The 12,606-nt window shown below is 42.3% G+C and overlaps 1 protein-coding gene across 3 annotated transcripts in view; it reads left to right on the plus strand.

Moving 5' to 3' along the window:
- The first annotated feature begins 742 nt into the window (after positions 1–742).
- LOC120025448 (myosin-IIIb-like) overlaps positions 743–12,606 on the plus strand; it is a 48,230-nt gene continuing 36,366 nt past the window's right edge. For all 3 annotated transcript variants that reach the window (XM_038969991.1, XM_038969992.1, XM_038969993.1), the window contains exons 1-3: positions 743–1,057; positions 2,044–2,109; positions 2,361–2,491. In XM_038969991.1, the coding sequence (XP_038825919.1) occupies positions 956–1,057; positions 2,044–2,109; positions 2,361–2,491 (299 nt within the window). In that variant the 5' untranslated portion in view covers positions 743–955. The remainder of the gene's footprint in view (positions 1,058–2,043; positions 2,110–2,360; positions 2,492–12,606) is intronic.

Genomic DNA, 12,606 nt, shown 5'->3' on the forward strand with positions numbered 1-12,606 from the left:
GGGTACCCGAAATGTTTGGCCCAAGTTAAAACATTTGAAGGCAATGCTACCAAATACTAATTGAGTGTATGTAAAGTTCTGACCCAGTGGGAATGTGATGAAAGAAATAAAAGCTTTAAATGAATAATTCTCTCCTATTATTCTGACATTTCACATTCTTAAAATAAAGTGGTGATCCTAACTGCCCTAAGACAGGGAATTTTTACTAGGATTAAATGTCAGGAACTGTGAAAAACTGAGTTTAAATGTATTTGGCTAAGGTGCATGTAAACATCCATCTGTACAACTTCAACTGTACATTGTTCATTCTGCCTCAGTCAATAATTTCACTGCTTTGCCCTCAGTAACGTGCACAGGATGGCAATTAGTATTTACAAAATGGAGGTGACAGACATTTTAGTAATATGAGAGAATAGAGATTTTATATAATGTTGTTATATAATGGTGTAAGCAGCTTTGGTCATACATGATTATCATCTATAAGCATTTCATCTGGAAAGATATCCAGATATTCTAACATGTTATCTCTACTGCCATGCAGTATGGTATCGCATATAAACTACATGACTGCATTTGAGTAAATCTCTAATCTCTAAAAAAGAAAGAAGTCACTTTTAATTCTGATGACTGACGCATGCCGAGCATGGGTGTGGAGAGGCAGGAGTTAACTTTTCTCTCTAAGAAAGGGGAGGGGAGAGAGAACCCTTGCTTGCAAGCCTTCTAAATTCAGTACTCCCCTGGGAATAGAGTAAACTCAGAACACATACGCTGTGTGCTCTGCTGTCACAGTGTTTACATAAACATTTTTACGGCGCAACCTTGTCGTTTTTAGTATAGGTTGGATTTTAACGACAGAAAAACAAGGAAGTCAATTGGTTTTTATCAAGCTTCAGTATTGTCAAGTACATATAATATTGCACCCACGTTTTATTGAATAAATACGATTTTGAAAGAAATGGAGGTGCTCCTCAACGAGGATTTGGCAGCTTTGTCAGATTTGGATGAACAAAGTTTGTTCGAATCCCTGAGTCAACGGTTCAGACAAGATCGCATCTATGTAAGTAACGTTAAAAGTTCAGATTTATGTGCATGTGACTGCTGTGAAAAATATACAACATTTCCTCGTAATGGGGGAACAAATTGTATCTGTCCAATGATTAAATGTTAACACTGATACTGTTTTGTTATTGTGACGAGACCATTGCTGTGCTTCAGGTTATATCACTTTGACACTACAGTACAATCCCTGGACACGATTCTGTCAGCCTGCAACCTCCCCCCCCCATGTTCTACCACGTCACCCATGTGTACACAGGACTCTGCACTCTGTAAAAATCCCTGTAATTTGATGTATTTTAATCTGCAACAAATCCCAACCAATCAAATACCTCAACCCTCAACATACTGATAGAACAGATAGATTATCTAAATCTGTTTCAATGTATTTTATTACTTGACACGGCAGTAAACTCAACAATGTTGAAGGGTTGGGATCGATGAATAACACAAATATGCAGTCTAGTGGAGGCTGCTGAGGGGATGCTGGCTCATAATAATGGCCGGGAATGGAGTAGATGGAATGGTATCAAACACACCATTCCAGCCAGTATTATGAGCCGTCCTCCCCTCAGCAGCCTCCACTGATGCAGTCATATATCAACATGCCATTTTAATTAATGTCATTAATGGCTGACAGAACAAAGACCTTTGTGCAGTGACATGAGTGGTGTTTGTCTTTGAATGTACAGTACACATTAATGACCCGCCAGCTGTATGTTCTTAATGTCTTCGTTCAGCCACGACTCGGTGAAACATAAAATAGATTAGGATATAAATGGCCTGATTTATTTTGAGATGTTTCCATTTTCAAGTAAGGAAAACAGGTTTACTCTGCTAATGTGTAAGGGAGGTTTCATTAACAGTGGAGGCTAACAACATGAGTTGACTTCAGTTTGAAAGGAAAACACTTGAAAACCAGTTTAACCTTGTCATTGATGGTAAACTCTTTCTCGCTCTCTTTCTTCCCCTGCCTATCTCTACCAGACCTACATTGGGGACATCTTGGTGGCCATAAATCCATTTAAATACCTTCCTCTCTATGAGAAAGAGGTAAGTACTCCTACAAGACAAATAAGCATTCAGCTGTGCTGGCAGACTTTGTCCTAAAAGCTGCCCTAGCTGTCCAATGACTCACTATGACCTGGAAAACATAGAAGCTCCACCAAGGCTTTTCAAAGGCTTTTACACTTAAGCTTGCCTTATGGATTTAACCAACATAACTGACCAGTAATCTTTAGAAAAATCGACTAAACTGTTTGTAGACAGTGGCTTTAGAGATGTTCCTCCTTGTATCTGTTCAGGTATCAGAGAGCTATAAGTACCATGAGAAGACCAAGCTACCTCCTCACATATTTGCTGTGGCAGACAGGGCCTACCAGTCCATGCTGGGACGGTTAGCCACAGGACCCCGAAACCAATGCATTGTGATCAGGTGGGTCCATTAACTTCTTATGGCTGCAGCGGCAGTATTGAGTAGCTTGGATGAAAGGTGCCCAGAGTTAACGGCCTGCTTGGTCGATTTTTAACCCAGCCCCTATTGAATACACAGTGGGATATGGATCTGTTTGCACTTGCTACGGCTTCCACTAGATGTCAACAGTCTGTAGAACCTTGAATGAGGCTTCTACTGTGATGTGGAGCCGGATGGGAGCTGTTTGAGTTAGTGGTCTGGCAGAGAGCCAGGTCCTGGTCACGCGCGTTTCACATGATGGCGACCTGCGTTCCATTGCTTCTCTACAGACAAAGGAATTCTCTGGTTGGAACGTTATTGAATATTTATGATAACAACATCCTAAAGATACTAAGTATAGTTTTATACTTAGTTTGAAATGTTTCTACGACCTGTAATATAACTTTTTGAACTTTTCGTTCGGGTGGACCTGCACGAGCGTTTGGATTTGTGTTCTAAACGCGCTAACAAAAGTAGCTACTTGGACATAAACAGTTATTGTGGAACTAGGATTCCTGGGAGTGCATTCTGATTAAGATCATCAAAAGTAAGGGAATATTTATAATGTTTTTCTGACTTCTGTTGACTCCAACATGGCGGATAAAAAATAAAAATAAATTCTGAGTGCCGTCTCAGATTATTGCATGGTTTGCTTTTTCCGTAAAGTTTTTTAAAAATCTGACACAGCGGTTGCATTAAGAGCAAGTGTATCTTTAATTCTATGTAAAACATGTATCTTTCATCAAAGTTTATGATGAGTATTTATGTTATTTGACGTGGCTCTCTGCAATTTCTCAGAATATTTTGGAGGCATTTCTGAACATGGCGCCAATGTAAACTGAGGTTTTTGGATATAAATATTAACTTTATCGAACAAAACATATATGTATTGTGTAACATGAAGTCCTATGAGTGTTATCTGATGAAGATCATCAAAGGTTAGTGATTAATTTGATCTATTTCTGCTTTTTGTGACTCCTGTCTTTGGCTGAAAAATTGCTGTGTTTTTCTGTGATTTTCCGGTGACCTAACATAATTGTTTGTGGTGCTTTTGCTGTAAACCCTATTTGAAATTGGACACTTTGGTGGGATTAACAACAAGATTACCTTTAAAATGGTATAAGATACATGTATGTTTGAGGAATTTTAATTATGAGATTTCTGTTTGAATTTGGCGCCCTGCACTTTCACTGGCTGTTGTCATATCATCTCGTTAATGGGATTGCAGCCATAAGAAGTTTTAACAGTCTACAGTAGTACTTTACTGAGCCAAGCTGTACTGCACCAGCCTGTCACACATCCACTATAATAGTTGCTGGAAACATGTTATAAAGGATAATGTGAACCAAAAATATCCACGCCAGCAAAGTTTAGTTTGGGTTGGCACGATTGTGTCTAAAAGGTATAAGGTTTCCTGAACACCACCCTAACAAACGGCAACAGACACCAGTGTCAGGTGTGTCTGCTTTGCTCAGGTCAGCGGTTCTTTTTTTCTCTCACATTGACATGCCAGTTCCAGTACAGCAGCTGCTTAGCTGTGTTAGCCTGTGTTTGTTGTGCCTGCAGACCAGCAGGCCCAGGCTTGCATCATTTCAGCATGACCCTGCTGCTCTACACTGTAGCAGTAAATAGGTCTTGTGTAGCCTCCTGGTGAGAACACAGATTTCCTTGTCTGCCTCTGGTGACCTTCATCTAGCGTGAAATATGGAACCCTTTTATTGCAGAGGGAAGAAAAACATACTTGTGGCCATGTAGTGTATGTTGACACTTGCTCTTCGAACATCTCATTCCAAAATCATGGGCATTAATATGGACTTGATCCCCCCCTTTGCTGCTATAACAGCCTCCACTCTTGCTGTGGGGACTTACTTCCATTCAGCCAAAGAGCATTAGTGAGGTCGGGCAGTGATGTTGGGTGATTAGGCCTGGCTCGCAGTCAGCGTTCCAATTCATCCCAAAGGTGTTCGATGGGGTTAAGGTCAAGTTCTTCCACACCGATCTCGACAAATCATTTCTGTATTGGGGAAATTATCATGCTGAAGCAGGAAAGGGCCTTCCCCAAACTGTTGCCACAAAGTTGGAAGCACAGAATCATCTAGAATGTCATTGTAAGGGAAAGGGGGATACCTAGTCAGTTGTACAACTGAATGCATTCAACTGAAATGTGTCTTCCGCATTTAACCCAACCCCTCCGAATCAGAGAGGTGCGGGGGGCTGCCTTAATCGACATGCACATCAGCGGCGCCTGAGGAACAGTGGGTTAACTGCTTTGTACAGGGGCAGAACAACAGATTTTTACATTATTGTATGCTGTAGCATTAATATTTCCCTTCACTGGAACTAAGGGGCCTAGCCCGAACCATGAAAAACAGCCCCAGATCATTATTCCTCCTCCACCAAACTTTCCAGTTGGCACTATGCATTCGGGCAGGTATCGTTCTCCTGTCATCCGCCAAACCCGGATTGGTCTGTCGGACTAGCAGATGATGAAGTGTGATTCATCCCTCCAGAGAATGGATTTCCACTGCTCCAGAGTCCAATGGTGACGAGCTTTACACCACTCCAGCTGCCACATGGTGATCTTAGGCTTTTGTGCGGCTGCTCGGCCATAGAAACCCATTTCATGAAGATCCCGACAAACAGTTATTGTGCTGACGTTGCTTCCAGAGGCATTTTGGAACTCGGTAGTGAGTGTTGCAACCGAGGACAGAAGACTTTTACGAGCTGTACACTTCAGCACTCAGCAGTCCCGTTCTGTGAGCTTGTGTGGCCTACCACTTCGCGGCTGAGCAGTTTTTGCTCCTAGAGATTTCCACATCACAATAGGGATGCAACGGTACAGTGGGCCCACGATTCGGTATGTATCACGGTTTGTGGGCCACGGTAACGGTACGGTTTCGGTGTCTTTATATTTAAGAAAAAAATAAAAACATCACCCTTTAAACAATGAACTCTTTATTTTGCCTTTTGACAAATAAAACTTTCCATTCCGAAAAATGTCAGCACCAGGCCTGGTTTCTGTCTCTACTGTAGGAAATCAAGGGGAGAAAAACATTCAAATTAAAAGTGCTTCTTAGCTTTGACTACCTGTAGGTGCTTTGCCTTCTCTATTTTAAATAAACAGGGTACGCACTTGTATAGGCACTATTAAATGTAAAAATAACAAAGTGCAACATCAAGTTGGTACCCTATATGAGGTATCTATTCCTTTTATGTTGAGGTTCTTCTGTAAAAAGATAAGCATGTCAACATTCTCTGAAGGAAGACGAGAACGACTTGCACTGACAATGTCCCCTGTGGTGGAAACTTTCACTTGCAACAGAGGTTCCCGGGACACTCAGGCAAGTTTTGCAACATGGGGGAACTTTGACTGGTTTGGTTTCCACCACACTAAAGGATCAACATGAAGGCAACCTGCTGCATTGTATGAGGTGACCACCTCCTCAATAATTTTGGAAAAGGGCTTGGTCTGCTCCTCTGCTTTGAAAAGCTCCCCAAATAACTCTGACATGGTGGTCTTCTTTTGAGGGGATAATGAGGATGGGGTTTCTTCCTTTTTGAATGGCCCTGCTAGCACTGCTTGAAACTGCAAGAAAAATGGCGAAGGTATTATTAAGTGTTAGTGACACACATCTCATTAAAAAAACATATCTCATCACATTTTAACGCACATGATAACAAAACGATAAAAAATATCATAAAATCATTTAAAAATAGATCAAATACCTGATGTTCATGCTCCACAATTTCTTTGACGAGATCCTTGTACAGTCGTGGCCAAAAGTTTTGAGAATTACACAAATATACATTTTCTCAAAGTTTGCTGCTTCAGTGTCTTTAGATATTTTTGTCAGATGTTACTATGGAATACTGAAGTATAATTACAAGCATTTCACTGTGAAAGGCTTTTATTGACAATTACATGAAGTTGATGCAAAGAGTCAATATTTGCAGTGTTGACCCTTCTTTTTCAAGACCTCTGCAATATGCCCTGGCATGCTGTCAATTAACATCTGGGCCACATCCTGACTGATGGCAGCCCATTCTTGCATAATCAATGCTTGGAGTTTGTCAGAATTTGTGGGTTTTTGTTTGTTCACCCGCCTCTTGAGGATTGACCACCAGTTTTCAATGGGATTAAGGTCTGGGGAGTTTCCTGGCCATGGACCTAAAATATCGATGTTTTGTTCCCCGGGCCACTTAGTTATCACTTTTGCCTTATGGCAAGGTGCTCCATCATGCTGCAAAAGGCATTGTTTGTCACCAAACTGTTTCTGGATGGTTGGGAGAAGTTGGTCTCAGGATGTGTTGGTACCATTCTTTATTCATGGCTGTGTTCTTAGGCAAAATTGTGAGTGAGCCCACTCCCTTGGCTGAGAAGCAACCCCACACATGAATGGTCTCAGGATGCTTTACTGTTAGCATGACACAGGACTGATGGTAGCGCTCACCTTGTCTTCTCCGGGCAAGTTTTTTTTCCGGAGAAAAGGAGAAAATGACTTTACTGAAATGCAGTGGAAATGTTTTTGGGGGGATTCAGTTAATTTGCATGGCAAAGAGGGACTTTGCAATTAATTGCAAATCATCTGATCCCTCTTTATAACATTCTTGAGTATATGCAAATTATCATCATACAAACTGAGGCAGCAGACTTTGAAAATTTATATTTGTGTCATTCTCAAAACTTTTGGCCACGACTGTAGACTGTCACAGCAGGCTGGCAGGGATTTAAACCTTGGATCAAGGGCTGTAGCTCTGTAAAGGTAGTCTAGAAGATCCGGGTCTGGGTATCTTCTCTCCAAGTCCTGAGAGATTTCTGCCTTGGCCTCCCTGATGGTTGCACCGTCCTCAGGACCTGGTGCCATGGATTTGAGAATCATTGTCTTTAGAGGGAGAATCATTGAGGTGGGACTTGTTACACTGCTCATGAGAGTTGTCTTTGTTTTCAGGGGGTTGAGTTCCTGAATGAGTTCTTCTGCCAGGTTCAGTTCACTGTCAGTCAGCATGGCTATATCTTGGACCGACTTCTTCACAGCCTTGTCCAATACAGCAGAGTAGATGGCCGGGTGCTGTTCCAAATAACGTTCTAGCATGTCATGATTGGTATTCCAACGGGTTGCGATATCATGGATTAATTTGTGCTTTGGTATATCTAGTGTCTCTTGCTTGACTGTCAACTTGGTGAGCGGTGGTGCTTTTGTGAAGAAATAAAGTCACCGCCTTTCTGCCCTCCCCCGGGAGGCGGGACAATGCCTTGAGAGAGACTGCCCTCTTGGCTGCGAGGTTCAGGATGTGTGCAAAACATCCGACGTGGGGCCCAAACCCATCAGCTTCACGTTTGGCATTCACAGTGTTTTGTGCGTTATCTGTAGTGGCTGGGATTGTGATATTTGGTCTCTCTAGCTTCCACTAAGTCACAGCATTCATTAATTCTAGGGCTAATTATGTACTTGTATGACTCATACAGGGGAGGAGTTTGCAACAAGTAGCTCTTCATCTCCTGATCCAGTACATAGTGAACCGTCACAGTGAGGTTGCTCTGGAGGTCCAACTATCAGTGGAGAGCGCTAGATAGGGTGTCTGTGTCAATTTCTTTTCAATGGCTCTCTGTGATGTTTCATAAAGTTTGGGAATTACTTTACTGCTGAAATGTGTGTGGGAGGGGACATTGTAACGCGGTTACATTTTTTTCATCAGGTGACACAATCCCGAGTCAGTAACCACTGAGTAGGGCTGCAAATCTTTGGCTATGAATACTCCCACTGCTTTTGTTATTTCTTCATGTTTTTCAGAATTTGTCATAAATTGTTGTTGGAAGGCAGCAGCAAGAGATTGTGTTTTCACTAACGAGTGGACTCTCCTTGCTCCAGTTCCATCTGCAAGGGATACGGCCGGGTGATGGCGACGTAAATGACACATGTTAGAAGTGTTTCCACTCAAGTAGCCGACAGTGACAAGCAATGCTTGCAGACTGTATTTTGTTTGTTTACGGTCTTCTTACCCTCGTCATCGCATTGAACGCTGAATCCAAAATGTTCCCACACAGCGGATTTGAAAGACGGCGGTGCTTCTTCAAATTTGCTTCTCTCGGTCTCGCGAGCACTCGTCATTGTCACATTGGAGCTGAGAGAATATTTGTTTTTAGTTTCCACTCTCCCCTTTAGGGAAGTTTCCTACTGAGATGTCATTGCAAATCATCCATTGGTTGTTTAAGGGGGAGGGGGTTGCGGTCACTTCGGTTGCCACATTGTGAGACATTGCTGTGGAGTAAAGTTTGTTAGCCCTTAGGAGCCCCCTAACGGCTCAAGCTGCGCGTCTGGTTCTGTGGATCTGAATGTACAACATGCATGTAGTCTGCAGCGCAATAAGCACGTTTTGGAAATTATAGGAAAATGACAGGCATATCGTAATTCCGCAGTTCACATGTGCATATTGAACCGAACGGTTCGATAACAAACTGTGTACCGTTGCATCCTTACTTCCCAATAACAGCACTTACAGTTGACCGGGGCAGCTCTAGCAGGGCATAGATTTGACGAACTGACTTGGTGGAAATGTGGCATCCTATGACGGTGCCACGTTGAAAGTCACTGAGCTCTTCAGTAAGGCCTAGGGTTTTCCTGGGATAAATAACTGCGAGAAACTGGTAAATGATAATACATTATTTATTTGAACAGCATGGCGTTAAATGGAACTGTTAAATGATATGCATTGTCTTAATCTGGCTTTTCTGCGGCCTCTGCACAATGAATCATTAACTCTCAGGGTTGGGACAGACCATCTCAGTATGGAGCGCAGTTCACAATGCATCATGGTAACTTTTTTTTTCTTATGATAGGTAGGCCTGCATTTGCTGCAGCGTAGTCTATGCGACAATAATATGTAGACCGAATGCGTGACTAATTTACCCATCTCCATCTGGCTTTTGGGGGTCACCTTATTTTTTTATTTTATTGTAGTGATTTCTTTTTAAATTGCAGCTGCGGAGTTTTAAAAACAGCCTGTCACTCGAATGTCGTAGCACTCTCTCGCAGTCTTTCTCTCTCTCTCCATCAACTCCATTCAAATTGCATCTAAAATGGATCATCCTGTTCTAGATTGATATATAGCCCTATATATAAATGTCCTAGCCTACCTCTTTTCAGGTAAAACATTCAATGCAGTATTTAGCTAATTAATGATGGGTTATGCATAATAAGCTTCTAATTTTAGCCTCTGTCTTTTGCGCAATAGTCACGCACCTGGGCTCCGCTCTTGGAGTCCCATGCAGGAAAAGCTAGACTACATTCGCTTGCTGGACATAATGTTTTATCATTTCTTATACCAATAGACTATTCGAAGAGGGATGCAAGCTCTTGTTTGCTAAATGTTAAATACAGCAGCCAATAGAACTCACAGGTAGTATGAAAGAGTGAACGCGCAATTACGGTAGGCTATAGTCTTTTATTCAAACCCATAACCATTCAATCTTCGTGAAGAGAAGTCAAAGCCTTCTGCATCTAATGGTGAAGATAAGGACAACAGAACTTATTTCATTTAACTGTTGAAAGCGAGGAAGGAATGAAGCAACAATGGAGAGAGAGGTAGGCTAATAACATCAGGGGAAATATTATGAAAGGTGTATATATGCGTCAGCCTACTAATTATACAAATAGGCTTTAGGCATTACCCTCTGTAGTGCCTTGCGTTCGTAGGCTGAGAAGTTGCCATACCAGACAGTGATGCAACCAGTCAGGATGCTCTCGATGGTGCAGCTGTAGAACCTTTTGAGGATCTGAGGACCCATGCCAAATGTTTTCAATCTCCTGAGGGTGAATAGGTTTTGTCGTGCCCGCATCACGGCTGTCTTGGTGTGCTTGGACCATGTTAGTTTGTTTGGCGATGTGGATGCCAAGGAACTTGAAGTTCTCAACCTGCTCCACTGCAGCCTCGTCGATGAGAATGGGGACGTGCTCGGTGCTCCTTTTCACAATCATGTCCTTTTGTTGAGGGAAGGTTGTTGTCCTTGCACCAGACGGTCAGGTCTCTGACCTCCACCCTATAGGCTGTCTCATCGTTGTCGATGATCAGGCCTACCACTTGTGTCATCAGCAAACTTAATGATGGTGTTGGAGTCGTGCCTGGCCGTGCAGTCATGAGTGAACAGGGAGCACAGGAGGGGACTGAGCACGCACCCCTGAGGGGCAACCGTGTTGAGGATCAGTGTGGCGGATGTGTTGCTACCTACCCTTACCACCTGGGGGCAGCCCGTCAGGAAGTCCAGGATCCAGTTGCAGAGCGAGGTGTTTAGTCACAGGATCCTTAGCTTATTGATGAGCTTTGAGGGCACTATGGTGTTGAACGCTGAGCTGTTGTCAATGAATAGCATTCTTACATAGGTGTTCCTTTTGTCCAGGTGTGAAAGTGCAGTGTGGCGTGCAATAGAGATTGCAACATTTGTGGATTTGTTGGGGCAGTATGCAAATTGGAGTGGGTTTAGGGTTTCTGGGATAATGCTGTTGATGTGAGCCATGACCAGCTTTTCAAAGCATTTCATGGCTACAGACGTGAGTTCTACGGGTTGGTAGTCATTTAGGCATTTTACGTTAGTGTTCTTGGGCACAGGGACTATGGTGGTCTGCTTGAAACATGTTGGTATTACAGACTCCGACAGGGAGAGGTTGAAAATGTCAGTGAAGACACTTGCCAGTTGGCCAGCGCATGCTCGGAATACACGTCCTGGTAATCCGTCTGGCCCTGCAGCCTTGTGAATGTTGGTTAACTTCTCTGGGATATGTGGGATGCTAAGCAGAAATAGAGATAAAATGAATCACTAACCTTTGATGAACTTCATCAGATGACACTCATAGGACTTCATGTTACACAATACATGTATGTTTTGTTCGGTAAAGTTCATATTTATATCCAAAAATCTGAGTTTAGGCGGGATGCTACTGTCTCACTTGGCCAAAAGCCAGAGAAAATGCAGCGCGCCAAATTCAAATAAAATACTATAAAAATCAAACTTTCATTAAATCACACATGAAAGATACCAAATTAAAGCTACACTGGTTGTGAATCCAGCCAACATGTCAGAATTCAAATAGGCTTTTCGGCGAAAGCAAACGATGCTATTTTCTGAGTATAGCAACAGAGTAAAGAAAGAGAGAGAGAAGCATATTTCAACCCTGCAGGCGCGACACAAAACGCAGAAATAAAAATATAATTCATGCCTTACCTTTGACGAGCTTCTGTTGTTGGCGCTCCAATATGTCCCATAAACATCACAAATGGTCCTTTTGTTCGATTAATTCCGTCGATATATATCCAAAATGTGAATTTATTTGGCGCGTTTGATCCAGAAAAACACTGGTTCCAACTTGCGAAACGTGACTACAAAATATCTCAAGTTACCTGTAAACTTTGCCGAAACATTTCAAACTACTTTTGTAATACAACTTTAGGTATTTTTTTACGTAAATAATCAGTAAAATTGAAGACGGGATGATCTGTGTTCAATACAGGATTAAAACAAACTGTAGCTAGCTTTCTGGTCACGCGCCTCTAACAAACAGGACACTTCCAGTGACCCGAGTTCAAGATGGCCATACTTCTTCATTACACAAAGGAAAAAACCTCAACCAATTTCTAAAGACTGTTGACATTCAGTGGAAGCGGTAGGAACTGCAAGAAGGTCAATTAGAAATCTGGATTCCCAATGGAAGCCATTGAAAAGAGAGTGACCTAAAAAAAAAGATCTGAATGGTTTGTCCTCAGGGTTTCGCCTGCTAAATAAGTTCTGTTATACTCATAGACATGTTTTAGAAACTTCATAGTGTTTTCTATCCAAAACTACTAATAATATGCATATCTTATCTTCTGGGGATGAGTAGCTGGCAGTTGAATTTGGGTATGCTTTTCATCCAAACGTGAAAATGCTGCCCCCTATCCTACAGAAGTGAAGAGCCAATCAAACGGCAGCCATCCTTTCTGGCGCCATCTTTCATATCACTCTCCTTTTCTTTTTCTCTCTCTCTCTCCCTGCAAATCCCCTCTGAGTTTTTCTCATCCCCTCTCCTCAGGAGTCCAATGTGGTATCCTAGATTTCTGTAGTTATC

Source organism: Salvelinus namaycush, chromosome 31 (genome assembly GCF_016432855.1).
Source record: "Salvelinus namaycush isolate Seneca chromosome 31, SaNama_1.0, whole genome shotgun sequence".
NCBI classification, from domain to species: domain Eukaryota; kingdom Metazoa; phylum Chordata; class Actinopteri; order Salmoniformes; family Salmonidae; genus Salvelinus; species Salvelinus namaycush.